Source organism: Mugil cephalus, chromosome 3 (assembly GCF_022458985.1).
Source record: "Mugil cephalus isolate CIBA_MC_2020 chromosome 3, CIBA_Mcephalus_1.1, whole genome shotgun sequence".
In the NCBI taxonomy this organism is placed as follows: Eukaryota; Metazoa; Chordata; class Actinopteri; order Mugiliformes; family Mugilidae; genus Mugil; species Mugil cephalus.
The window spans coordinates 22,812,519-22,839,937 of NC_061772.1; the positions used below are offsets into that span (position 1 = coordinate 22,812,519).

The window sequence follows — 27,419 nt, forward strand, 5'->3', positions numbered from 1 at the left end:
ATTATACAATTTTTAACAAGCGTATTATGTTTTTAGAGAATTAAATGGATGTGATCATCCTATCTTATTTATTATTTAAAAATGCTCATAGGCTAAGTGTCTTCTTCTTCCAAGCCTTTCTGGAGTAACTGCAATGCAAAAGGCTATGAGCGCATTTTTGAACTCAAAGCTTTTGTATCGCGAGAGTAAGGCACGCAAGGGGGAGAAAAAAAAGTTTTGGGGAAAGTTGAGCTGAGCAGGGATGAGGAAAGAGCTCTGCAGTGAGTTTTGCCATTCTCATCCTCTGGAATGCATCAGCTCCTCTGACTTATCTGTGTGCAAAATCAACACACTCCGCTGGATGCGCACGGGCAGACTCCAAAAAAGTTACAATGCGCATCTAATTATAGCGACTCAGCGAAAGGTTTGAGTGACTTTTCCTCTTCTCCGCAGCTTTCTTCTGAAACGTTTATTCAGCAGTACCTGCAAGCAGAAAGTGAAGCGGTCCTCTGTCGAGTCCCAAGCGAATCTCCTGGTCGGGAGACAAGGTAAAGTAACGACTCAGTTGATTTGGCATGTGATCATGGATTCTCTAACTTCACAATGGAAACACAATCACTAGAAACAGTTTAGCAGTTGGTTTTATTTTGTGCGCAGCATTTCTTTCCTCCTCCTCTTACTTTTTCCTTTCTTTTCTTTTTTTTTCTTTTCTTTTTTTTATTGTTTTGCAGCTTTGACTCCAGACTACAGAGGTCCAAGAGGCTGGCAAACTAGTTAAGGAGATTTATTATTATTATTATTATTTTTATTATTATTATTATTGTTCTGCCGTGCACTGGAGTTGTGCGCTTGAGCGTGGATATGCCGGACAGTACGCGTGGAGGACGGCTGCTGCAGTTGGCCGTGGCTCTGGTGGCCCTGCTGTCGCTCTGTGGCGAGCTCGGAGACGCTGAAGAGGTGGTGGACACCGGGGACACCGATGAGGTGACCAGACAGACCGACACCAGAGCCAGCAGGGCTAAGAGGAGGGGAGGGACGGACGTCCTCAGAGGGTAATGGTGCCCCATTTATGAACAGAAGCTTTTCCTTTTTTCTTTTCTTTTCTTTTCTTTTCTTTTCTTTTTTCTTTTCTTTTCTTTTCTTTTCTTCTCTTCACGCATCACGTGCTAACCAACAACTTTCCAGAAAATGTGCATATTCGTTAGTGCGCTGGTTTATTATTGCACTTTCAACAGGTGTCTGCTCTTCTCATATAAATTTCTGCTCCTGCACAAATACTGCGTGTGTGTGTGTGTGTGTGTGTGTGTGTGTTTAAATAAAGCAGACCTAGACCCATGAGTGGAGTGACATTGTCTGTGATGGGAAGTTTGGAGCAAAGTTTAGTAATTAAATGCTGGCAAGAATATCACATTCCTGCTGACTGCAATAATAAATTACATCCAAACAAAGGAGGCCATTGGTCGTGTGTGGCTGTGTCAGAGAGAGAGAGAGAGGGGGAGAGAGGGAGAGAGAGAGAGAGAGAGAGAGAGAGAGAGAGAGAGAGAGAGAGAGACTAACAGCCTGAACCTCCTTCTAGCCAAAAACACCACACCCCGGTTGTGGATAAATCTCATCTGCAGCTGTACACAGTGGGCCACTGCTGGAGAGGTTGTGTGAGAGGAGAAGAGAGGGGAGGCAGAAAAGAAAAAGACAGACAGAAGGAAAGCAATAAAGAAAAGAAAGAACATCTGTGTCCAGTGATGACAGCAAACAGCTGATCAAGGTCACACAGTAGACAACTCTATGAGCATTCTCCTCAGGCATTTTTATTTGACATGCTTTAAGTTAATCTGTTGGAACATCTGGATTCAGAGGCAGGAAGTACACGCAGGCTCACACACTGCGCGTTGCGCTGGCTTACCACTGTTTCAAACATCCATGCGGCTTCATCATTCACATCGCTGATGGGTTTTGATCAACACGGCGGAGTGTGTACGCCGACTCCTGGGGTCGGTTTACGCCCAGCAGGTGATTACGAGTCCACACAGAGCACGTTGGCTCGTTTCTGACTCGTCGGTGGCGCGGTGGCCCAGATGTTCACTTTCATGTCAAGCGAAATATTTCTGACAGGTGCATCAGATTTCTCCAGACACGCGGAAAGCGTCTTCTTCACTGAGAAGCATATGCCAGGCTGCGCCCAGCAACCACAGCAAGATCCCTGCAAGACATCAGAGTATTGTTTCGCAATAATTGCACAAAAGACTCTAAAGGTTAATTAAATAGCTGCAGTGCTGAGAAATTATCCCATAAAATCTGCCACTGTCTTGTGAAACACTAGTTCCAGCTATTCAGGGGCTGGTCATATCGAAGACAAATCATATCGAACAGCTCGTGATGAGGGTCGTAAGTAGGGTTTTCTGCTCGTGATGTGGTCACAAGTAAAAAACAAACAAACAAAACAAAAAAATGCTTGGGAACCTCTGGCGTACTCAAGAAGGAGAAATGTGCGCTGTTATTGCACAAGATGTTTTTAGAAAACAGTTGTACATTTTATGGCTTACTTGCGGGGACTGTGCAAACGTAATTGTAGCGTTTTTAGAGACTTTGTGTGTTTGGTAACCCAAACAACGTTAAAGGATTAACACTGACATGGAAATGAGCGATTTTGAGACCCTGCTTGGGTAACAGGACCCAGACGAAGAGTCGCTTATTCTTGCTGCTTTTGATGAAGGTACGAGACGTTTGTAGCCACAATATGGCGACCAGTAATCAGCAGAAATCAATTGAGAGTCTAATTTATATTAGACTATTAGATATTTTTAGTTGAAAATAAAACAGACTTGACTCGAGACATGGAATGTGACCTTTTGATACAATATCTTCCACAGACCGAATGTGTGTGGTTCAAGGAACAACGCCTACTGCTGCCCAGGCTGGAAGACTCTGACTGGAGGAAACCAGTGCATCGTTCGTGAGTACTGCCTCCGTTACTATCAAGTCGCTCTCCTCCTTGTGCGTTCAGTGCTGCTAAGTCCCTGAATATTAAGTTAAACTTAGACTGCAAACCAATATGGGACAAAACCTCAGCTGCAAATGATCAGTATGCTGTAAACACATGTGCAAAAAATAATGCAAACTAATTCAAAATAGCAACAATGACTTTATCTCTAAGATGGAGAGGTTTTTAATTATTCGTTTTATGTTCTCCGATTGAGGACCTCATGGAACTCATTTATCTTCTCAGGTGCCAGCCTAATATTGCAATTATTTCCATTGCCTTGTTTAAAGGTGTTTGAGCCAATATCATAATAACTGGAAATTGGTCATTAGTTTGGTCAATTACTTTGTTATTCTGTGAAGTAGATTGTTTTTCAGGTTTATTTTTTCATTCTTCGTGATCTCCGTCCGCCTCTCCTTCAGTAGACGGGAAGGTTTGAGACACTGTAGAGTTGTGTGATTGCTGTTTGGGACTGGTCGGTTGGCTGCGTGCCGGTCACAGCTCTAATGACATTGTTTAGCAGTGGGGTTCGGGGAGTAGGGGTCAGTGGCTGGACTCTACCTGATGGGAGCTGGGGCCAGCGGACCATGCCAACAAAAGCCTGTGGGAAAGAGAAGAAATGTGCAGACCGAAAACACACACTGGTACACATTTATGGCAACAAAACTCAAAGAAGAAAATAGCTCTGTGAAACAGTGCCAAAAGGGCTTCCATAACGTAACTATGATGATGGTAAAAAGGAACATTTGGCTCATTTTGGATTGTGGTCTGTTTGGGTTTTTTAAATATTGTAGATGAGGATTCAGTATGAGGTCTAGATCATAGCCTAAGCTGCGCCAGATTATATCCTTTCTCTAAAAAACAAACCCCACTGCAGCTATGTGAATGTAGCACCATTATTCTGCCTTGCACCTGACATCTTTTTTTTTTTTTTTTAATCGAGTTTCATGTTTCTATTTGCAGCAATCTGCCGGAGTGCATGTGGAGATGGCTTCTGCTCCAGACCCAACATGTGCACCTGTCCCAACGGCCAGATCGCACCATCCTGTGGCTCCAAATCAGGTCATTCAGCGCCTCCTCTTTCCCAGCTCCTTTGAAGGGCTGTTGTGTCTTTTATTATGAAGTGTGCATAGGTGAAGTTTAACTGCTATTCGGCCAATAGATAAACATAGTAATGGTATGACTTGTGCAAACAGGAGAATGTTGAAACTAGATGTTTTTCGGGACAGCACGTCGAAGACCACACCCCTGTCATCACATTTTTTATTAACAAAGGGTCTGTAGTCTGAGGAAAAACATTTCACGACCCAATAACTAGGATGAGAAGGAGCCGCAATGATGAACGATAGAAAATATGCAGTCTCTTCATACAATGTTCTCTGGGGGAAAAAAGGAAAGAGAATTTAAGTGAATACAATTTTTTTTAGATGTAGAAATAATCCACGTGTTGCTTGCTTGTGATAATGAACTAACTGGCACGGTGCGAACACCAATAGACACTTGGCCCTGAAAACTTCCCCCGAGATTGCCCCAAGATCCCAGCCATTGATATACATGCACGTATGTTGCAATCACGTTGTTGCAAATAGCAGCCAGTTTCGTGGATTGTTGTTGTGTGTGTGTCTGTGTGTACATGTGTGTACATGTGTGCGGGTCCACTGGGCGTGTGTGTTCTTTGGAAGATGTCCATAGTCAACATCTCCTCCATGTTGCTCTCCTGCAGCCCATAGCACTTCAACCCAGTATACGCTCTGTTTGCGCATTATAAATTTAAAGGAAATTATATGTGAGCATAGCTTTCAAGACACACAACTCAAAGGGAGACAGTTTCTCGCGTAAATCGAATCTGAAGTGTTTATTGCTTCTCTTTTAACTCCAACTTTGGTCTGTCTGTCTGTCTGTCTTTCTGTCTGTGTGCGTGTGTCTTTCTGTTTGGTCCACAGTCCAGCACTGTAACATCCGGTGTATGAATGGCGGAACGTGTGCAGAGGACAACTGTCTGTGTCAGAAGGGCTACGTGGGAAATCACTGTGGACAACGTAAGGATTAATGTGGGCAAACTTCGTTAGTGAGACTTTATTGTCCCCCCTCAGGGGACTAAGTGAGGTCCTACATATAAAGTGTAACCCTTTATGGAGCGAAGAACCACATTTTTAAACCTCAACACACATTTTAAATTGCGTCTGTGTGACTCTCAGTGCGGTTTAGAAGCATTTGGTTTTCGAGGAAGCATTCTCTGTCGAATGTGGTCTGCAAGGTCCACCTCTGCATGAACACTGAGCATATCTGCTTTATTAGATACCACAATGACAATGCCTTAATGTTGTCTAATGGGGTAATGTGTACGATAATGTGTCTGAATCAGCACTTATGTCCTAATGGTCTAAATACATGTTTTCATTTCTTCACTGAAGGGCAAAACACCATATATGGCTAAATTCATTCATCTTGATTTTCTACATTTTCTAAATCAAATGTAAAATATTCTTCTTATGCCCTACGATAACACCCAATGGTTGAAATTTAGAATTTCAATGAGTCCTCTATAAAGGGTTAAAGTTAACATATAAAACTTGAATGTTATCATCATAATTTTGGAATCTGCTTTAGGGTTAAAATATCTTCTGCTTCCTCTCATTTTCTTCACATCTGTACATATTTGCTTTATACTTTAAAACCTAAAAAAAAAAAAAATGCTAAAAAAAAACTTGCGGTATTCACATTACCGTAATTCACCGATGGACAAAATCCAACTTGTGGCTGAACACGGGGAAGTTACGCCATCTGAAAAAAAAGCTGCCATTACGGTAATGATGACGCACCGCTGCCTGCCGTTGGCTGCAGTTGGGGACATAAAGTCACTGGTTAGGGAACGGCGCAGGACCGGAGAGACTCGGGAAGAGTTTGTTTGGAATAATTTGTTGGTAAAAAAGAAATTAGTAATACTCTTGAGATATTACGAAGGTCTTTCAGACAAAATTACAACATTCCAATATTTAGCCACACTTACAGGATACTGTCAATAGCGCAAACCATCGTGAGTAACGGTTCTTCCAAAACCGCGTGCATTAACGGATCACCGGCGATCCGTTCGGCGTTAAATTAAACTAAGATGGTGAAAATGGCGAACAACCCTACACTGTGATAAACACCAGCATGTTACCATTATCATTGATAAATTAAACTTGTCATCTTGTGGTTATGGCATGGGAAGCCGTGCCCACAAATATTCTGCCAAAATTTCTGTTTTTTATCCACATTTTCCTCAGACATATAAAACCAGTGAGATCACGATGAAACCCCGATGCAATTAATTTCTGGAAATATCAAACGTGTTCCGACTCGTAAGCTCGTAACCTTACCGAAAAGTTTCATCTACGAAGTCGTGAATAATAATAATGATGTCCGTTTAAAGACTTGCCTCGAGAACACACTAACTAACCTAACCACTTGCCAAGCTAGCTTTAGCATTTAGCTCAAAGCCCTAAACAGACCCATTAATATTTAAATTAGTTATTTTTGGTGAAATTCCCCACTGTTAACAATAAATCAATATTTTGGAAAAAAAAAAAAAGTAAAAGAAAGAAACAGTCTGAAAATCTCTCTTGAGGGCAGTAAAATCTATCAGCCAGATGATCAGATATCCCAAAGGCCTCAAGTTAGCCAACCTTATTTGGAAGAAAATATGAACAAGATGGAGATGAACTAGTTTCTACCAAACAGTTTTCTACCGAAAGACCGTTACCAGTATTTTGTGTGTTTTCACTTTCGGCTTTACCCGAAAATTGAAAAAGTTAATGTGTCCAAACTTTAGCTTTTATCCATGGCAGGTCTGGTTGATCCCAAACAAAAAAAAAAATCATTTTTAAATGATTTGTTGTTCATGGTACTGTTTGTAGATGTGATGTTATTGTTTGTTTATCTCCCTTCCTCGTCTCCAGCGGTTTGTGAGAATGGCTGTCTAAATGGAGGAAGATGCGTGGCTCCCAACAGATGTGTGTGCACCTACGGATTCACTGGGGCTCAGTGTGAGAGAGGTAACTAGCGCCACACTCCATTGCTCAGCGTTTCTTTCTCTCATCTTACATCACGCTGTCTCCGATCGCTGCTGCCGAAAAGCGGTTTCCAACTTTTTCAACCGCTTTTGCGAAAACATGACGCGATGCTGAATGGTGGTTGTTTTTATTTTTTTTTTTTGTGTGACTCCTGCTTAGTCATGCCACCAGCTCCAGGAATGTGGTTTGTTGTGGAATATTTGCATGTCAAGCTTGAGCGAAGAAGTGACCATTATTTTCCACATCTGCTCTGAAATGATGCTCTGGGGAATGTAACGTCTTTGTAAATGTGTGCTGTTTGTTAACCGAAGACCTCCCAACCTCCTGTGGTTGCGCTCTGGCACATATGAGAAAGCCTCCAAAGTATACAAGCACACGCAAACAGTGGGCAGTCTTGGTTGTGTTTAAGTTAAATGTGCACGCATGCAGGCGTGTGTGTATGGTTTGTGTTGCATCTGTAGTGACCTTTAAAGGTCAAAGTGTTGACCTAGTAAAACTAATATTTGGATTGGCAGCCGAGCTCTTAATTAGTAACATCCCTTTTAACGAGGCCATGCTTGTCAATTGGCTCTGGCAACAGATTTGCAACTATAAAGAACTACCTGGTTGCCTGATGATTATCTGTCGAACTACACTGCTACGTGTTGTGACTTTGGTCTCTTGATGCCTTCCTGTTGAGGTTTTCGCCAGAAAGTATGCAAGACTGTTGTGGAATTCAGATTAAGTTTTTTTTTTTTTTTTTTGCTTTCAGGACACATCATCCCCTAGATATGTGTACTTTTCAGGAATCTCAGAAACTTTCTGGTGTTGTGAAAGAAATATGAAACCACATGAACACATCTGGTTTTAAAACTTTGATTTTGTCGTGTAAGGTGAAGAGAATGCAAACTGCAGACTCACTGTCAGCTGCTTGGTGATTTGGTATTGTCTTGTCTCCTCTGGTAATATGCGACTTTGTTTGTGCGAAGCGGTCGTATTTCTTTGTTGCGTGTGCCTCTGAACTGTCTCCGTTCGTTCCTGTTAAATCAGCGTATTGGGCTGAAACTATTTGAAGTTTGGATTTACCTGAACTGCCCGGTGCATGGTGTGGTTTTGGTTGGCATCACTCACTACTGTTCCAGTTAGAAGTATGCAACTGACCAAGTATGCATGAGCATATGTACACTGCTGGTAAAAAGTTTTAGAGCACTCCAATATTTCTTTCTTTATTTTATTGAAATATATGTAGTTTAATTTCTTATTTTTCTCTGAATTGAAAGTATAGACCAAATAAACAACTGCAGTTAAAAAAAAAATAAAAATCGTGGAATCAATATATAACCCAAAATATATTCTAAACTTTTGACTCCATCTTTGGCTGATTTAACATGTGAATACGATTCTTTCTTTCTAAAATGGAAATCAAATATTTTTCAGAGTTTTTTTCCCCAATTTTGTTGCGAAGTTGTAGGATGCTTTGCTTCACTCTTCTGTCCAGTTCACCATCTCCATAGTTTTAAAGTCTGGAGACTGGGCCATGGTCCACTCCATGTTCTCAAGCTTTCCATCTTGTTTTTATCCTGAGGTAGTTCTGGTGTAGCTTGGGCTAAAGTTTTGGGTCATTATCTTGCTGTAGGATGAAGCTCTGACCAACTATTCCAGAGGATACTGATGCTGTTCTGAAACTTTTTGACTGGCAGTGTATTTGTTATTGATGACGCATCGGAAGGAAACATGTGTGAACTTGGGACAGATAGGTATCCCAGAATGCATTTCACCGGCGTGATGAAGTCCACTGCTGTTCTAAATCAGAGAATGGACGTCCTCCGTCCTCCCATCCTCCAGAGTCTATATTTCAGACTCAAACTTGTCAAGTTCGAAATACCCATGTAAGAAGTTCTCATACATGGTATTGATACCAGTGTCAGCCCCGTAATAGACTGGACTGGCGACTTGTCCAGAATGAATAGAATGTACCCAGTTCTTGCCCAGTGTCAGCTGGCACAGCCCCCCCTGCAAAAAGATAATGGATGGATGGAAACTGTACATGCTCTAAAAAGTCCTTAGAAGACAGAATGTGCTGCTGCCTTGTCTGGTTTGTGTTACTCTCAATTGAATATTTTTAGTTTTAAACTGTTGATTAGTCAAAATGCGCCATTTGAAGATGTGATGTTGGTAATCAGAATCAGAAAAAATTAGGGAACACAGGATTATTGCAAGAATCATGTTAAATTCAGCAAATGAAAATTAAGAAAGTTGTTCCTATTTGTCAGCTTTACTTTTTAATCCAAATAGTTCTCAGTGGATTGATCTAATGTGCTTTTTGAGTCCACTAGATGCATATGTTTTTTGGCCCCTCATCTTGGATTACATCAAGAGAGGGAGAGAATGCAGGCTGATGGATACGGTGGCATTTTGGGTTAAGTTGCTTTCAGTGGAATTTCCTTGGCTGAGATTCATCGCCTCCCAAGGGAAAAGACATCGTGCTCTCACAGAAACACAAGCACATGGGTAAAGTACATGTGTACACGCACCCCACGCAGTTTTTAATGCAATTTACAGAACCTTTCCCCATTATGGCTCGATCTTATCACATTAACGAGAACACGAGGTTTCCACAGACATGTGATTCGACCAGGGGGGGGAAGTAGCTGCATTGAGAGTCAAAAGATTTTTCTTGGATGTTGAAATAGACTGGGGCTACCAGGCCTCAACGTGAAGACATCACTACTCCAGGGCTGAGTGACTTTGAGCTGCCAAAGTGACTGGTGATCTGCTGACTTGTGGTGACACAGCTGACTGCAGCGGAAACGCAGCCTGGTACATCAACGTGTTCTTTGTTGGTTGCAAATGTGATTTGGCTCGCAATGCGGGAATTGATGGGATCCAGCCGTACTCCGCTGCTGATTGCATGTGGCGCTCTGTGCTCCTGCTGCCGAGTCATTTAGCTACGGGGCAGTAAAGTTGAGCTTATGGTATGACGCCACTGAGCAGACTTGGGATGGTGGGGAAAGACTGGCCCTGAACACGTGAGTTGCGGAGTCAAAAATTCAACAGCCAGAGCACAACAGGGAAGCTAGTCAGTCAGCTGAGGGGCTCTCTTGTCTATTAATGCCTCTCAGACTTTCCCCTATCAGGCTCCGTTATATCCCAGAGCAAACCTCGGTAAATAGATATCCAAGTGTGTGTGTGTGTGTGTGTGTATGTGTTAAGTGTGTGCTCAACTTGTGAGTCCTGGGAGGATGGAGAAATCTGCTGACAGGCCATTAGGGAAGACCCCACCCAGATAAAAGACCCAGTAACACATGCGTGGAAACCCACCCAAATCACACAAACATGTGCACAAGGCAGATACTACACCTGCATACGAATTATTAAACGTAAAGGCGTGTGAGGTTTATCTAAGGAGCACGGTCAGCATGGGAAATTCGAGAAAGAGGTGGACATATTTGACGTGTGCGAGTGCGTGTGTGTACAAACATTTTGGACTTAATCCAGGAAACTCTTCTGACCCACTTCCCAGCGGACTTCCCGCCTGTCTGTCCGCACCGAGAGTGTTGTTGTGCATAAACCCTCTGGTCATTGAGGAAGCCAGCATTTCTATTGTGCTATAAAAAAAACAAAAAAAAAAACTGCACCTTGACAAAGAGCTTTAATTCCTCTCCACTCCCATATTTCGATCCCGAATCAGGGGCTCCCGATGCAGAGCGGTTAAGCAAAAACAACACTTTTGCAGGTTTGTGTGCAGGTTTTAGTGTTTTGAGGTCATTGCTGGCTAGACTGGGGATGAGGGGCTGGGACATCGGCCGAGGCTCTGTGTGTGCGTTTCGAGTTCATTTGTGTGTGAACACGTGCGATTACTCCCAGATGTACAGGACATGGGTGGATCCCCCAGATGTATGCGGCTCACAGAGAAACAGTGAGATGACGGATGAAATGACACCATTTTCACTCTACAGCTGTCTGCCTCTCCCTGTTTACCTCAGCTGACTGGTCTAAGTGCCGCACTTGTATTTATTCGATTTCATGCTTGCGCTCCTCTGCTAAGATCTGTAATGACCAGGTATTATGTTGGATGATTTATGTGTGGCATCTTGACAGTAATAAGACATAAACCTTAATCTGGTGAAACGTTCTTCGAGATTATGGTGGCGCCATGTTAAAACTTTTCCTTAGCTCCTGTAATAACTTGTGTCATACACGACATGTTGCTTTGTTGTTATAGGTTAAGGCACTTCATGAGATGTAGAAGATAGCGGGCAGCTGGTCTCTTGCCTTAAAATCCCTATAAAATCAGATTTGATGGTTTAACGTGCACAATATTATTCCCCTGTGTCTGGAATAACATTGAAGAAAAAGTAATTTTGTGAGTTATTTCATCTTAATAGCGTTTTAGAGTTTGGATTTACCAGGAAATCAGTGTAAATAGCACTTCATTAGCTGGATTCGTCAATAGCGACTTAAAAACAAGCACTCCATCAAAATCATTTAGGAGTGCATAGTGTTTCGATGTGAATAATGATACCACTCTTGTCAGCTTCTTTCATCCCTGATTAAGCAAAATAAAACGATTTCCTGTCAGCAAAGATCTGCAGATTGCTTTTCTTTCTTCTCGCCTCAATTATTGCAATTCTCTGTTTGTAGGAATCCGTCTGCCTTATCTCTCCTGCAGCTGGTTCAAAACGCAGCACTGGCTTCTCTTTAGTGGTTATCGCTAAAGTACAGAATTGGTTTAAAACCACCGGCGCATGCTATAGCTCTTAAGCTGGTGCCGCGTTCCACTTCCAGAAACCTCAAATCTGCTGACCTATCTCCGCTCTCCATGCCATGAAACCTATTAAGAGGGGATCAAGCGGCCCTAACATGTGGGTCTTCCTCCTCTGCTCACATCCATCAAACGCTCTCCTCAGATCCATTGTTTTTCCTTTATCCAGTCACTCTCTCCTTTCTGACTGTTAAACATGAAGCCAGAAGCCAGAAACAGGAGACTTCCTGGGTCTGTCCCAAGATGATAAAACCTACCTACCTGCACCTTTAAAGCTGACTAATTAGCAGCACTAAAATGAAGTGTGAAGACAGCAGGTTGCACTTTTACGGCGTGTTATGTGCAGGGCTGTTCAGGACGGACTGAGGTTCGGTCAGAAGCAGGCTGACTGTTTTTAGTCATCAACTGGACTTTGACTTCAGTTGTACATTCGCCAGAGTGACGTCAATATTCCTCATCGAATTCTTAGTAAGAAGGTGAATAACCCTATTTTCCGCACTGTTGAATGAGTCCTTAAATGATGCAACTCATCCAGATGTTACTGAAATTTCTTGTTGTAATTATGGTACAAAGTATAATTTTATCTCGATGTATCAACAAGTAATAAGCAGTAACTATACACTGATTAGGCAGAACATTGTGACCACCTTCCTAACATTGCGAAGGTCTCGTTTGTGCCTTCAAAAACAGTTGTGACTCATCAGAGAACGGACATTGGGACTTCTGTGTCCTGTAGTGGTTGGCAACAGGATTTTGTTAGTGGGGGTCTTTGGGTCCAGTGGGTTCAGGGGAGGCGCCTTTGTGGATCATCCCACAGATTCTTGATCAGTTTGGGACCTTGGAGGTCAACACCTTGTGCTGTTTTTCATGTTTTTTGTTTTTTAGTTGTTCCTAAAGTGTCATTGCTATGGACCGGGGGTCCCTGGTCTGGTCTAAGGGGGTGCTCCATGTCTAAGTAACATCCACACAAAACCCAGGTCCAAAAATTTCCCAGTAGAACATTGAATTGTCACAAGGTGTTCAGTGTTATTTACTTCTCCTGTCGGTGGTTTTAATGTTGTGGCTGATTGGTGTACTTTACCTTCGTCTGGAATGTTGCGGTGTGGAAGTTGCGAAAGAAGGAAATGCTCAAGTAAACAATGTAAAACGTATGTAGTCATTTTCTTCCTCGTGTTGGAAGAAGAAATAGACAAAGAATCGAAAGCATTTGGTCTCCACTGGAGTCCGAGCAGGAGGGAGTGAGAAGGAGAAAGAGAGATGACCCAGTTCTGTTTCATACAGCGTTGGAGCCAGAGGCAGAGAGACGGTGGAGGCTGTGGTGCACGTGATGGGCCTGGGCTGGGCCCCGGTCCACACGGGAAACGCACAATGTCTCGTTTGTTTTAAACGACTGCGCTGTTGGAACCGGTCTCCCTCTTTCCTCTCGCTGTCTGTTGTCTGCTGTGAAATGTGGAAATGATTTTTGCCGTTGGACCGCGTCCAGATTTCTTTTGGGAGTGATGCGATTTTCTCTCGCTCTCTTTCTCCCCGTCCCTATCTCTGTTTCAACATCCAGTCCTTCACCTGATAAGATTAAACGGTTCTGTAAAGTCAGTGGGGAGTTTGCAGCTAGGGAGTGGTGTTTGGAGGGAAATGAAGTGAGGGGATGGATGCGTGCAAGCAGTAGGTTCAAGGAGCTGAGGTTTTCATTGGATTGAAGGGGAGGAGAGAAGAGGAATCTTGATGGAGGGACTTTCTTTACACTCTCAGAACGATTATAAGCTATTTAGGTTTAATTCTAGGCTGTCGAAGCCAGTGTGGAAATCACCTACTCTGGCTACTTTGACGCGCCCTGCCTGAGGGATGACCTATGCTCCTGATCCCGTAAAAAATATTACTGAGCAGCAAACACACACAATAAAACGCAGCTAAAAAGTAAATGACCGTGGAGTATAATATATGTGCAGCTGATTGGGTTTTCATTGTCTGGGTGTCCTTGCTCGCGTCCGTTACTTTCCACAGCCGCCCACACAACTTTAAAAGTTTTACCAGATCCCTTTCCTACTTCGCTGCTTTTTTTCGCCTTCACACACCTGAGAGCCAGAGCGATTAAAATGCCGGGAACAGACAATGCATTCTTTATGGGGTGTTACTGTCCTCTCTGCAGCCCTTTCATCCCAGACTATATAATGTAAATGTGCTGCAGATGTCATTCAGCTTTCTTTTTATCCGCAATCTTTCGCTAACGAACCGCGTGCATTCGCAGACTACCGCACTGGGCCATGCTTTGCCTCGGTGAATAACCAGATGTGTCAAGGCCAGCTCACAGGCATTGTGTGCACAAAGACTCTGTGCTGCGCCACTGTCGGACGGGCGTGGGGTCACCCCTGTGAGATGTGCCCGGCCCAGCCTCACCCCTGCCGACGAGGGTTCATACCAAACCACCGCACCGGGGCCTGCCAAGGTAAAGTCTGTTCCTCAGTGTGTCTGTCTCTTTTTCTGTTTTTGGATCTTTGTTTTTCTCCGTCACTTTCCCTCCCCTCTCTCCCCCTATGAATAAACTGCTTCTACCCTTTTTTTTTTTTTTTTGCCTGTTTTAACTCCTTCTCCGTTCTTGCCTGCTTTCACCCCTCTCCCTCCGTCATCCCCCTCATCTGTGCCCACCATCCCCTCTCCGGAGGATTAGGTCTAATTGGGTTAAATTGGGGTGGGTGGCAGTGCCTCCCACATGTGTGTGGAATGCCTGCAGACACCCGCTGTGGTGGGACTGTCAGAGTCAGTAACACGGGTCAGTGGCGGTGCCACGTGGGAGAGCTCATTTCTGGTAAGACGGCCCCGCGTCTGCCTGCTCCAGACCCAACAACATCAGAACCTCTGCAGGGGAGGCGGACCTGAGCCAGGGCCCAGAGGAACATGGAGTGCTCTGAGACGGCATCAGGTCACAGCCGCCTGCAGGTTTCCAGCCTGAGCCCCGCGTTTGAATCTGTCAAATTCATTAAATGAATTTAATTTAGTCATCAGCATAACGCACAAAGTGACAGCTTCCCGATGCTTGACTCTCCATTGACGTCATCCGTATCTTTGCATACATTAGCCAGTGAAACACAGCCATCTTTACCTTGTTCAACATGGCTTTAATTCTGTTCCTCCTGCAGAAGACATTCTTGTCCCTCTTTTCTCTTGTCACTCTGTTGATCTGGCTTTTTAAACCAGTTTCCTTCCATTTGCTTCAGTGTGTGTGCAGATTTGTGTGGTAATATTAGCCAGTATGTGTGTGCGTGCGTTTGGGTGTGTATTAATTCTATGTTCTGCGTGTACAGACGTGGACGAGTGCCAGGCCATCCCTGGCATCTGTCAAGGAGGAAACTGCATCAACACAGTGGGATCATTTGAATGTAAATGTCCAGCTGGGCACAAGTTCAACGAGGTCTCGCAGAAATGCGAAGGTAAGAGCGAATCTCTTTCCGTGTTTCTGCTTGAATGAAACAAAAAATATATATATATTGTGAAGGTTTCCGAAAAGTTGGGAGAATTAAGAGCGACGTCTGTTTGGATGTGGTTAACTTCACCTCAGTCTTGGTTTTCTAATTATTACGTTGTGGGTAAAGACCACACATAAGCCACATTCTGCCCTTCCCTTGAAATAAGTTTAATTAAACCAAAGCAGCATTCAGGTTTCTTTCTGTAATTTGGTGTAACATTTAATGGTGAGGTCTGAAGGAAATGCTGATGTGAGATGAAGTGGGTTTTTTTTTTTCTTCTGATATGTGATTTAAAGACAGACAATGTTAACTACTGAAGAAATAACCTGTTTCCCTTTCAAATGAAAAGCTGAATTCATGAGCTCGTTCATTGAATCTGTTGAAGCGTTGCGCTGTTACAACTTTATGTGGTCTGGCGTGGTACGTACTTTATTATGGCTAATGTAAGTTAAATTGTAAGTAATGTAACTAAATTTGATCTATAACACAAATCACTGAGTCACTTCTATGACCAATGACTCCTCTCCACAGTGCTTCATTTTCTCATTTTAGCTAAATGAATATGAGTAGCTCAGCGTTTAGTATTACTCTCACTTGTAGCCAACATGGCTGCTGTTTAGCAAAGGTTAAATAGTCTTGATTTAAACCAGCTCCTGTGCCAAATATGTCAATACACACAAGTCAAAGAACAGATGTTGCCATGTAATTCTGAAAGGACACTTTTCTCTAAGCTGGGGATCCTAGTTATCATCATCTGACTGATTTAAAGAACAATTAAATCATAATCTTTTCTTGCTTTCTTGGCCGCTGAGACTAAAAAGAAAACGTTTAATAAAAACCTTCTCTCAGCGTCACTTCTGCTCTCCCACAAATAAAGGCCCACGGCTAGCCTGTGAATACATATCAGCTCATTATGACATGAATATGACAATCTCCAGACCGAGTTAAACTCTGGTGAAACAGACTGAGCAAGATTTTCTGGCGCTCGGTCGCAGCGTAAAATATGTGCTATTTTATGCCCAGAAATAATTGCCGGAAAACTTCTGGACTGTATAAAAGACATTTCGAGCGGGTCTAAGTTACACTGCATTTCTTAACAGACTTTGTGCCTGATGATGTGCACTTGGTGGTTAACTGTGTAAACAGAAGAGCGGCTACATAGGCCCCCTGGATTTAATATCCTGTGACAATGCTTTAGTTCCTTTGTCCGTGCCAACATGTGCTGTAGTACATTCACGTTTCAAGTTAGTTTGCAGTTTGTTAGGTTGCAGCGAGAGTATGGTTACAATACAATCCTCTCTCTCCTCTCTGCAGATCTAGACGAGTGTTCAAACATTCCAGGTCTTTGCAGTGTGGGTGAATGCTCTAATACCATTGGCAGCTACTTCTGCAAGTGTCCCCAGGGATATTACACTTCTGTGGATGGGTCCAGATGTATAGGTGAGTCTCCTCTCATACTGGCTGTCATGCCTCTCCAAAGGAAAATCAGATGCATTGGATCGGTAAAATATGGGACAAAGCAGTTAAGAAGAAAAGGTGCTGCTTCATTCTCTTTCCTTTTCCGCCCTACTTTGATTCCTTCTCCTTTTATGCCTGAAACTGAGAGCAGAAAGAACTGAAATCTGTCCAACGTTCCAGCTGGTAGAATTTAGGTCAGTAGTCACTTGCTTGTTTCTGGTTCCACAACAATGAGCTATATTCTCCTCAAACTACGAAGAGCACTTGACGAGAAAAGCTGGGTGAAATCCTCAATAGCTCAGAAGTGCACGTGGAATAAGTTAAAATAATGTGCATCTGTTTGTTAGTCCATGCAAACTGACGTTGAACAGTCCACCTCTTAAAAGGGTTGATAATCGCACTTTTGCACATAGTCATGATCACGCAGCGACACTCCCTAGTTCAACTCAACCAAAACAGACCAGAGAAATATGTGGGTCACAATAGCACATTTGAGCTATCTATGTATGTGCACGCAACCACATGTGCATGCACGCAAACACAAACATATGCAAACTCAGACTCACTTTACCCCCCAGGAGATGATGTTTGTGAGGAAGGAATGTCTGAGTTTTTTGTTCCAGAAAACTAATGCACCCAAGTCTGTTAGTCTGTTTCCCATGTAGTGACACTACTTTTATATCCCTCTTAGGGCCAAACTGTTTTAACAGCCAACTCTGTGCGTGCCTAAGTTAACTAAGAAATCAGTCGTGGTGCTTGTCAATTACTCGTGTGAATACGTTTGATGGACTGGGTGTGAAACAAGACATGATATATTTATGTTAATAGAGAACCTGAGTGCGAGTCATGCTGGTGCACAGTGCCAGAAACTGCAGGATGCAGGAATGGTTCCCATAAATTGGAACGGATGACAATTGGAAATGGCTCCCATCTTCCACATGATGGAAAATCCGAAGCAACAACTACTTTTTTTTTTTTTATTGTGCTCCGGCCAAGTTGTTTAACATCCGGACAACATATGCTATAGTCCATATAGCATGGTTAGTTTGAGTGAAATTACGCGGTGCTGTTTCCCACAGATGCCCGCGGTGGGTACTGCTACACTAGTCTGGTGAACGGGCGCTGCGCCAACCAAAACTCGCAGCTGTTGACCAAAATTCAGTGCTGCTGTGACAGTGGACGCTGCTGGTCCGATGGATCCACCCCCGAAATGTGCCCCATTCAAGGAACAGGTGGAGTAGCTTATCTTCACGTGCCTTTGAATTATCACAATTTATGAGTGATGAATGTGGCGCCATGTCTCAACGCAAAGCTGCTCACACATTTCATTTTTTATTTTACACATGCTACTTTAGAAGAGCATCAGAAACTGTGCATTCAGATACCGGATGGGAGTCCTGACCTGCCTGGCATCTACCCAGTTCCTTATCCTGGTCAAACTCCTGGGCAGGTACCCAGGGTGATTCCTGGTCATATCCCAATCCAGGTTCCAGGCCACGTACCAGGCCAGGTCCCTGTTCAAATACCAGGCCAGCCAATTCCAGGACATTATCCAGTACAAACACCTGTACAGCCTCCTCCACCGGGTATGTCCCTTCTTTCTGCTTGTGTTTAGTTCACATGTGCAAATGAGACAGCATTTAATTTAACTCATACATTCTGTTCTCACTAAGTGGATGCGTAGCTTTGAACCTTCCGATAATCTCGCCATCGAAATCTCAGTTTTGAACAACAACAGCATGCCCCGTTGAACTAATGAGCTACATGTAATGATGGAGAACTTTCAGAGAAGGGGAATATAAACACACAAGCCTTGAGTAAAATCTTCTGCAGTAAACTTTTCCAAGGAACTATTTTGCTATTTGTTAGGCCTTGAGAAGAATAAGCATTTTTTGGAGAGGAAGTGGGCCATGCCAATTCTTAATCCAGTGCAAATTCAGTGCGAAGATAGGTACCGTAATGGAAGTCTCCATGCTTATGAAATTACAGTTTTGCAGGCAGATGGGACGTTGCTTTTCCTGCTTAGCTTGTACATGCTTTATCAGCATCCCTACATGTTCTGTTAACAACATATCTTAGAAATAAAGATATCAAACTGAAATTCCTTTAATTTTATCACATATTAACAATATATTTGTGCGGTTGTTTCTTTTGTTTCCAGTGATCATCCAAACTCAGAATATCACCAACATGTGCCAGGCCTACCGCAACCTCTGCCTGAATGGCAGGTGTATCCCGATGTCAGGCGTCGGATATCGGTGTGAATGCAACATGGGGTTCAGACTGGACGGAAGGGGAGAGTGCATTGGTAAGTTCTGAGTAAAAGCCAAGTTTCCTGAAGCTTTAAGAGACTCGGACAAGTTTTTTTTTTTTTTGAGATTTGTGTTTGCTCTTTAGACGATGATGAATGTGAGAAAGGCCCGTGTGCACATGGAGAGTGTGTGAACACCCCTGGGTCTTACATCTGTCAGTGTCCTGCTGGATTCCAGTCCACCGCAACCAGGACAGAGTGCCGAGGTCACACATATACACACTTGCACCCACATTAAACACACGAGTTGAGAGTATTTATGTCTTGATTCTGCTGCCCATTTGTTTCTGCCAGATCTGGACGAGTGCGTGGCCAATGGTCGTATCTGCAACAACGGCCGCTGTGTGAACACTGAAGGCAGCTTCCACTGTGTCTGCAATGCTGGATTTGAAATTTCACTAGATGGCAAAAACTGTCAAGGTCTGATAAGTTCTGACATCTGCATTTATAGAGTTGATGCACATTTAAAGAGTAGCTTTCGTTGTGTGATGTTTATGTTTAATGGGGTGTGGATCTGTTGGGGGTGGTAATTTAACACTGTACCAATGCCGGTTGGAAGTATGCACCACAATGAGCAGGATTTTCAGTCAGTGTGGTTTTGTGTGTTTTAGATCATTAACTGCAAAATATTAAACCAGCTTCACTGGGCATACATATACTGTATGCACCCATAAAGCAAATTCTTCCCTGCCTTTAACCCATGCAACTGAGCACACTCAGGCATACATGGGATTTGTACCAGTAACCTCAAGTTCCCAAAGCTTTTTCTCTAGTATTATAAAAAATGTACTATGTCATAATAGTGCCAGCCGGATAGATCAAGAAAAACTTTTAGTCCTAATTTACTTGTTTCCTGTTTATTAAGTGTCCTCTGAGCTGGTGGTGCTTGAATGCGTCCATCTGTTGGGCCCAGTCTTGTAAATAAATAATATTTAGGGAATTTGACTTGAGGGAATTTCTTCGGTTTTAGCAGAAATGTTGACCTGGGCTTAAGAATGGACAGAATTTATTGTTCACGGGTCAAAGGTCGTGGTCACTACGGCCTCAAAAGACACAGTTTTTGGCCATCCATTAATTCACATCATGAACGCAATATCTCTGGAATCCTTTGAAGGAATTTCCTCAGATTTGGCAGAAGCATCCGCTCGGACTAAAGGATGAAATGATTACAATTTGATGGGTGAAGGTTAGGATGAACCTAACAACCCAAAACTTTTATTAAATTCCTTGAAAGTCTCCAGTCTGGATGGACAGCAACTTGTCCGGTTATTTGAGACGTATAGTTGGGGCTGTCCAATGCATTCCTACCAATGTGATCATTTCTGTTCGTCCACAGACCAGGATGAGTGTCTGATCAGGAACATGTGCCTCAATGGACTGTGTATCAATGAAGATGGCAGCTTCAAATGCATCTGTAAACCCGGCTTCCTGCTGGACACCAGCGGACGCATGTGTGTAGGTATGTTTGTCAGAAAGCTCGCGGATTGTCTTCTCAGCAGAAGGACACTCATTTTGAGACGCTTATTCTTTTGACCTGCATTTTCAGCTAGCTTGGAAGGTGACTACCTCCCTGGCACATTAGTAGTTATGTGAGTCTTAGCAGACGGGGCAAAAAATCCCCCTAAAAGCCTTGGAAAAATCCCTTAGCCTCCTGGCAGGCCAGCTGGACATGTGGATAGCTGGGGTCCGCCTATTTTGAGATTCTAGCAGACAGCCCTCCCTAAACGTGTCTGGTACAAAGAGAAAGGAGACGAAACGGTATTCTACAGATTCTGCCAGATAATGTAAGGTTCATTACTGCACGTGACAGTATTCTCTCAGATATTACAATGAACATTAGATGTGCTGTAAGTGTTAAGCAAATATACTTACACTAAATATTTACCAGCCAACAAATGCCACATAAAGAACAGTCTTAACTTAAAGCTGCAGCCGCTTCGTTGCACATGGCTTCAGATGCAGACATTTGATCTCAGAGACAGTGACCTGGTTAAGTCATAAGAGAATAAACAGGAGAGCAGGGTGTGGGTGACGTGTGCTGATGTATGCAGTCGTTAATGATATGTGTAGTCTAAAGGGGCCCCGGGGCCTCATCATCTCTTCCCTGCAGTGTGCCTGTCCCCCAACACACCCAAACAGAACACAGACACAGACACACATATACATAAGCACAGAGTTATGTGTGCATGCCATATCATTGTTAACACTCATCGTCGTAACTCTAATGCAATGAGGAGATAAAGAGGGAGGAGAGGAAAGCTTTATAGTTGAGGTCGTAAATAGTGCAACAGCTTTGAATGCATCTTGTCAGCGAGTTGACTCAGTGAACCTGGGGACAAGATTCAGGACAAACTGTTTTTAAGAGGAGGCGTCACTTTAACCAGTTCTTCTGATTTTGCTGTAATGTGTGTTTTTTACAGACATTGACGAATGTGAGACTCAAGGCATGTGCATGAATGGCCACTGCGTCAACACAGAGGGATCCTTCCGCTGTGAGTGCATGGCTGGAATGGCCGTGGGCCTGGATGGACGTGTCTGCGTAGGTGAGTGAATCATTTTCAGGAGTGCTATGGCAAACAGCAATCTCACTGTGGTCTTCAAAAACCCTGCTTTAGGTTAAGGTAGATAGAGAACCATGCACTTTTTAATCCAGGGCTCACTGACGGCAACACAAACACTCTCTTTATGAACTAGTCTGGCTTCGACTTTTTTTTCTTTTGTCTCACATAGTGTTATTCATCTTTGTCCAAGAAGTTCTACGAGTTGGTTTTGGTACTATTAATAGTTCCTTGCAAGCACATCCTTAGACTTTTAGAAAAGTCACACATACTTAGATGCGTCCTATACTTAAAAGCAGGTGAGCTGTCCATCCTTGCATCACCTTTCAACTTAACTGGAAGCTCATAGTGAGTTTACTTTTAGGAACGTTCATTTCCTCAACCTTAATGTTTACCAGGTTAACCACAACAAGGCACACATGCTGAACGCATCTTAATAAACTTCATCAGAATCTCGTGCTTGTAACCTCTTCTAATCCCGTATCGTTAATGGTCATGTGTTGGATCAGTACTGATTATTGTTTCACCGCCTCCTTCTGCTCCGGTCTCCTGGAGTGGCACTCTGAGAGCAGATTTGCTTGTGCCTCTATTTTCAACATTCCAGCATTTCCCCAAATGACTTTTTTTTTTTTTTTTAATGTATTGTGTGGGACGTGTTGAAATGCTGTTGTTCGGTCTGGGTGAGTATTCGTCAGGATGATATCAGTGCAGGGGAATGCCTCAAATCCCTGGATGTAATGAAGAGAGAACGAACCGATTGTTTTGCCAGTGTTGTTGTTTACTGGAGTTGCTGACTCTTGCCTCCCTTTCTCCTTCTCCCTCCTTTTGTTCCGTCTGGAGCGATCTCTTCCCTCATCTCTGTCTCTAATAACACTCACGCTGTCTTGTTTTTGTCCGAAACAGACACACATATGCGCAGTTCGTGTTATGGCGGCTACAAGCGAGGGCAGTGCGTTAGGCCTTTATTTGGAGCTGTGACCAAGTCGGAGTGCTGCTGCGCCAGCACAGAGTACGCCTACGGAGAGCCCTGCCAACCCTGCCCACCACAAAGCTCTGGTACGGCAAATTGAAATCACTCCACCCTTTACACATATTGAGCCACCTCCCGCTGCTTGACGCACACAGGCGCACAAAGCCTGCGGTTAATGCAAAACATACCTGTCAAAGTTGGGAGGACCAGATGAAAAACCGTGTCTCCAGCTTGGATTTCAGAACTGACAGAACGGTGCTCGTGAGACGCCCGCAGTCAGGAGTCATTGACAGCCTTCGCGTTCGTGCGAAAACACACAAACGTCATCCAGTCACTTCTCATTAGTCCTGCCAATTAAAGTTCCTATATCAAAAGGCGCCAGAGCCGCGCCACATTAAGAGACGGTTTTATATACATCCAGCCTAAATGAGAAAGCGTGTACGTGGGTAATGACATGGTATTAAATGTACGCTTTGAGATTTCTTCGATTTTGGCAAAGGTGATATTTTCTCCTTTTATCAACCAAACTGTGGTGTTTGTGTGTTTTTGTTGCAGCTGAATTCCTGGTCCTGTGTCCCAGTGGCACTGGCATAACCGGCGATGGAAGAGGTAATGCACACAAGCTCCTCTGAATGTGTCGCGTTGGTTTTCAAACGCCGACCACAGAGAAACCAAACCCCTCAGTTGAAGTTATTGCCTCGAGGTTTTTCTGTGCTCAGTGCTCGACTGGTTGCTCTTTACTTTCTCAGATATTAACGAGTGCGCCCTCGACCCCGACATCTGCCAGAATGGAGTGTGCGAGAACATGCTGAGGACGTACAAGTGCACCTGCAACGAAGGCTTTGAGGTGGACCTCACGGGCAAGAACTGTATCGGTGGGCGAACTGCTCCTTAACACCCTCCTCTTGAAAGTTTCTGCCTTGAATTTAAAAGTCACCCCGCGTCTCTGTGTCTGTGCTGTTCCTCAGATATTGATGAGTGTTTCATGAACAGACTGCTGTGTGAAAACGGTCTGTGCAGAAATACGCCAGGGAGTTTCAGCTGTCAGTGTCCCAAAGGATATCGCTTCGATCCCGAGACAGACGTCTGCGAGGGTCAGAGACGCTTTCGCTCTGTTTGTTCAGTGTCTCATCTCAGTGTTTGCTGAGTCTGTGGTGGTCAGTTTGAGGAAAAATAAAAATAATCTGACATTTATGATTTTTTTTCTTCCTCAACCAGATGTGAATGAATGTGACTCTAGCCCCTGTGTTAATGGAGACTGTGTGAACAGCCAAGGGTCCTTTGTGTGTCTGTGCTCAATGGGCAGTTCGTTGGACAGCACGGGGCTGGAGTGTATAGGTAAGTGAGCATCGTGCTGTGGTATAACATTTAAACTTAGATAGACTTTATTTATCCACAAGGGAAATTTACTCAAACTCATATGTCTATGATGGATCTCAGTCAACCACGTAATGAGGTATTACCAAAAAGCAAATCTTAGACTTGTACTTAGACTTATTGTTTGTTCACAGCAGCTCAGTTGCACATAAAAAAACACTCTTGAAATGAACTAGTAGAAAGAAAAATAGGTGTAAGATAAAAAAATAAAATGAGGAAGGAAGGATAAATAAGGTGTAATAATATGGATGGAGGAGCACTGACTTGAAGGCACCTGGTCTTTTTTGGTTGATGTTTCACCATCATCCAAGTAGCTTCTTCTGTGCTAAACGACTGGTGGGGAGTTTAGGTTTTTATTTGGAACATGTGATTTTGGATATTTTTGGTCTAATGGCATTTATTCATTTAGCGTAATGGATTTATTCATTAGTTAATAGCATTACATAATAAAACTTGATTAACTTAATTTAAAAATAATAAGCATCTGTCCTACTTTTTCATGCTAAGTTAAAAGATGGGACAGTTGAGGGATTTTTATAACATAATGACAAAACAAATTTGAGGCAAAAAAACAAGTTTAAATGTTGTAGCTGAAGCTGAGATAGGAAGCCCAGTGAAATCTCGACTTCTCGTTGGCCGAACAATGAAAGACGTTGACTGGATGTAAGATGTAAGAATTAGATACAGTATGTGGTGTTGAATTACATGCGCTAACCAGCCACGTCATTGCATTTCACAGTGGATTGTGTAGTAACTTGTGAAGTCCATTTCAGAGACAACAAAGAGCACCTGCTGGCTGAAAATAGTTAACAACCGCTGTGAGGTCAACATCAATGGGGCGACCCTGAAGTCTCACTGCTGCGCCACACTGGGAGAAGCCTGGAACAGCCCTTGCGCCAAATGTGAAAAAGGTAATCGATCCTTTAATGTTTTAATGTTTATCAGATAACTGTTTCGACCGGTAATTTATTTTGTATCTTCTCCTGTTTCAGATCCGTTTTGTGGCAAAGGCTTTGCCAGAGTTAAAGGAAATGTCTGCGAAGGTGAGGGCTGCTTTGCTGTTGACTTTGATTTTTATTTGAATATATTTTGAGACCGAGCGTATCGGTGGTGATGCTTTGCCATTTTGTCCGTCAGATGTGGATGAGTGTCAAGTGTTTCCTGGAGTGTGCATCAATGGGAAGTGCATGAACACACCTGGATCCTTTTTCTGCCAGTGCCCCCCGGGGATGACCGTGGATGTCAGTGGCAGGATGTGCATTGGCAAGTGCTCCATTTTAATGTTTTAATAGTCCACGCCAACCTCATGTATTTATAATTAAATACATGTTAAATCTGATGTGCCTTTCAGACCTGCGTACGGAGCACTGTTACCTCACCCATGAGGACGAGCGCTGTGGGGCTCCTATCCCAGGGAAGCACCGCGTGGATGCTTGCTGCTGCTCAGTCGGAGTGGCCTGGGGCCCTGAATGCGACGAATGTCCGGAAAGAGGAACTCCACTGTATGCACAGCTTTGTCCTCGAGGCCCAGGCTTCTCACACAGGGGCGACTTCCTCAATGGCCGACCCTTCCTTAAAGGTATTGCACCGGCTCACGGCCTCTCCAAAGCTGTTGATTCATCAGCGCTCTCTTACCTGAATTTATCCCTCTTCTCTGTGCCGTAGATATAAACGAATGCAGGATGATTAACACCCTGTGCTCCAATGGGCGGTGCAGAAACACCATTGGCAGCTTCCGGTGTCGCTGTGATAACGGTTATGCTCTGGACTCCGATGAGAGGAACTGCACTGGTGAGTTAGTTGGCAAAGAAATGAATCACCAAATATTAAATAATTTATTCATCTTTTGAGTAGAAGTGTCTGCTGTTCTGGCTCCTAAACACGAGGTCCCTTGTTTTATGTATTTTAACCTCCTGAGACCTTGCATCCTCATATGGCTATATTAAGTTCCAGTTTTGTGGCAGCTTATTCTGCTTCATTTAATCTTTTATCCTTATAACTAGGTACTAGTTGGTGTAAAAACATGATAGCAGTGGATTCATTCTGCAACTGATCATGTAACAGGAGTGGACAAAGTCCAAAACCTCATCAAATTTTACAGTTGAAATTTTGGTACTTATGCTTATTGATGTTTCTAGTTTAATGTGACACGCAAATTCTATCAACAGTAACAAGCTATAACTATGCTAATTAGCAAGTACTCAATTGAGGACATTGTCACTTCATTATTTGCAATTCTGCTTTTTTACAGCAACATTCAGACATGAAAATTGGCATGTTGTATTTTGTTACATATTTGTGACTTTATTATAATATTGATTAAAATCATCCCTGTGTCCACACATGAGGACATCATTTTTTCCGAAAACAACTTCTGATTCAAAGACCATGCTTAGTTTTTACTAATCCCAAATAAAGACAAATAGAGAAATTAAAAATGCATACCAAACAAAAGCTCAGATCTCAGGAGGAAATAGTGATGGATATAAACAAGTGGGTGACAGATGAAACGTTAATGAACATAGAGCATAATTGTGAGTGCAACAAGTTACACTTCATAAACTCTACAATTGCTACTTTACTGACTACCAAGGTTCAGGAATAAGAAGATCAAATTTTGCAGACGACCTTGCGGCTGACACAAATTTAGCTTCTATTTTTTGACAGGAATGTTTGCTCAGCATCAGCTACAACAATGCTGGAGCTCCACTGTGTCTCTGCAAGTCTAGCCACTCTTCATCAGCACCCCCCCATTTCTGAATCCCTCTGCCAACACTAATTACAGTAAAGAGGCGTGGAGCCATTGCCTACATTCAGCTCATTCAGTCTAATGGGGGTTTGGCTGCTTTGGACTTGTTGGAGCTGGTCCCTGTAGACTGGTTAGCTACATTAGTGCTCTGTTGAAATGTGCACACATCACTTTAGCTTTAAATCCCAGTGCCAGTTCTTTATTCTGAAATAATTTACAGGCTTCTAGTAATTTAATGATATCTGGGACCTTTTAACCTCGGATGACTGAGATGAAGGGAGCGACCCTTGAGACTTAAGAAGAATCTGCTTGAAGAGCTAAAGCTTCTTAAATCATCCTTAAACTTACCTCTTAATCACTTTTTATGGTCGTTCTTTCATGTAGTAACCTTTAGCTTAATATTTTGGACTTTTATCTTTTGTTTGCACAGCTCTAATCTTCAGATATATATATATTTTTTTGCAGTAAAGACTTTCTCTGTAGTAGTTGTTATTGGTGCTGTCTTAAGTCTAACTTGCTGTCGCATTCCTTCATGGCAGACATCGACGAGTGCCACATCTCTCCAGATCTATGTGGACAGGGCACGTGTGTCAACACACCGGGAGATTTTGAGTGCGAGTGCTTCAAAGGTTATGAGAGTGGCTTCATGATGATGAAGAACTGCATGGGTGAGTAATGAATCCACACACAGCAACACCTGCACACAGTAAATATACGGCGAGTGACCTCTGCGGCCTCAGATGATTTGGTCCAGTGATGTGCAGAGACAGCGCTGCTTCA

The 27,419-nt window shown here is 43.2% G+C and overlaps 1 protein-coding gene across 2 annotated transcripts in view; it reads left to right on the top strand.

The window, feature by feature from the left end:
• Positions 1-242: 242 nt before the first annotated feature.
• Positions 243-27,419, top strand: part of fbn1 (fibrillin 1) — a 59,259-nt gene continuing 32,082 nt past the window's right edge. Inside the window, exons 1-27 of one of the 2 annotated variants that reach the window (XM_047580049.1) lie at positions 243-527; positions 711-1,031; positions 2,847-2,929; positions 3,920-4,018; positions 4,900-4,995; positions 6,898-6,993; positions 14,001-14,198; positions 15,055-15,180; positions 16,531-16,656; positions 17,754-17,906; positions 18,030-18,260; positions 18,836-18,982; positions 19,072-19,191; positions 19,280-19,405; positions 20,322-20,444; positions 21,406-21,528; positions 22,447-22,599; positions 23,069-23,122; positions 23,263-23,388; positions 23,482-23,607; positions 23,732-23,851; positions 24,664-24,801; positions 24,883-24,933; positions 25,028-25,153; positions 25,242-25,469; positions 25,556-25,681; positions 27,179-27,307. In XM_047580049.1, the coding sequence (XP_047436005.1) occupies positions 841-1,031; positions 2,847-2,929; positions 3,920-4,018; positions 4,900-4,995; positions 6,898-6,993; positions 14,001-14,198; positions 15,055-15,180; positions 16,531-16,656; positions 17,754-17,906; positions 18,030-18,260; positions 18,836-18,982; positions 19,072-19,191; positions 19,280-19,405; positions 20,322-20,444; positions 21,406-21,528; positions 22,447-22,599; positions 23,069-23,122; positions 23,263-23,388; positions 23,482-23,607; positions 23,732-23,851; positions 24,664-24,801; positions 24,883-24,933; positions 25,028-25,153; positions 25,242-25,469; positions 25,556-25,681; positions 27,179-27,307 (3,415 nt within the window). In that variant the 5' untranslated portion in view covers positions 243-527; positions 711-840. Of the gene's footprint in view, positions 528-710; positions 1,032-2,846; positions 2,930-3,919; positions 4,019-4,899; positions 4,996-5,479; positions 5,881-6,897; positions 6,994-14,000; positions 14,199-15,054; positions 15,181-16,530; positions 16,657-17,753; positions 17,907-18,029; positions 18,261-18,835; positions 18,983-19,071; positions 19,192-19,279; positions 19,406-20,321; positions 20,445-21,405; positions 21,529-22,446; positions 22,600-23,068; positions 23,123-23,262; positions 23,389-23,481; positions 23,608-23,731; positions 23,852-24,663; positions 24,802-24,882; positions 24,934-25,027; positions 25,154-25,241; positions 25,470-25,555; positions 25,682-27,178; positions 27,308-27,419 lie in introns of those variants that run through there. The other variant, XM_047580050.1, reaches the window with a different exon arrangement.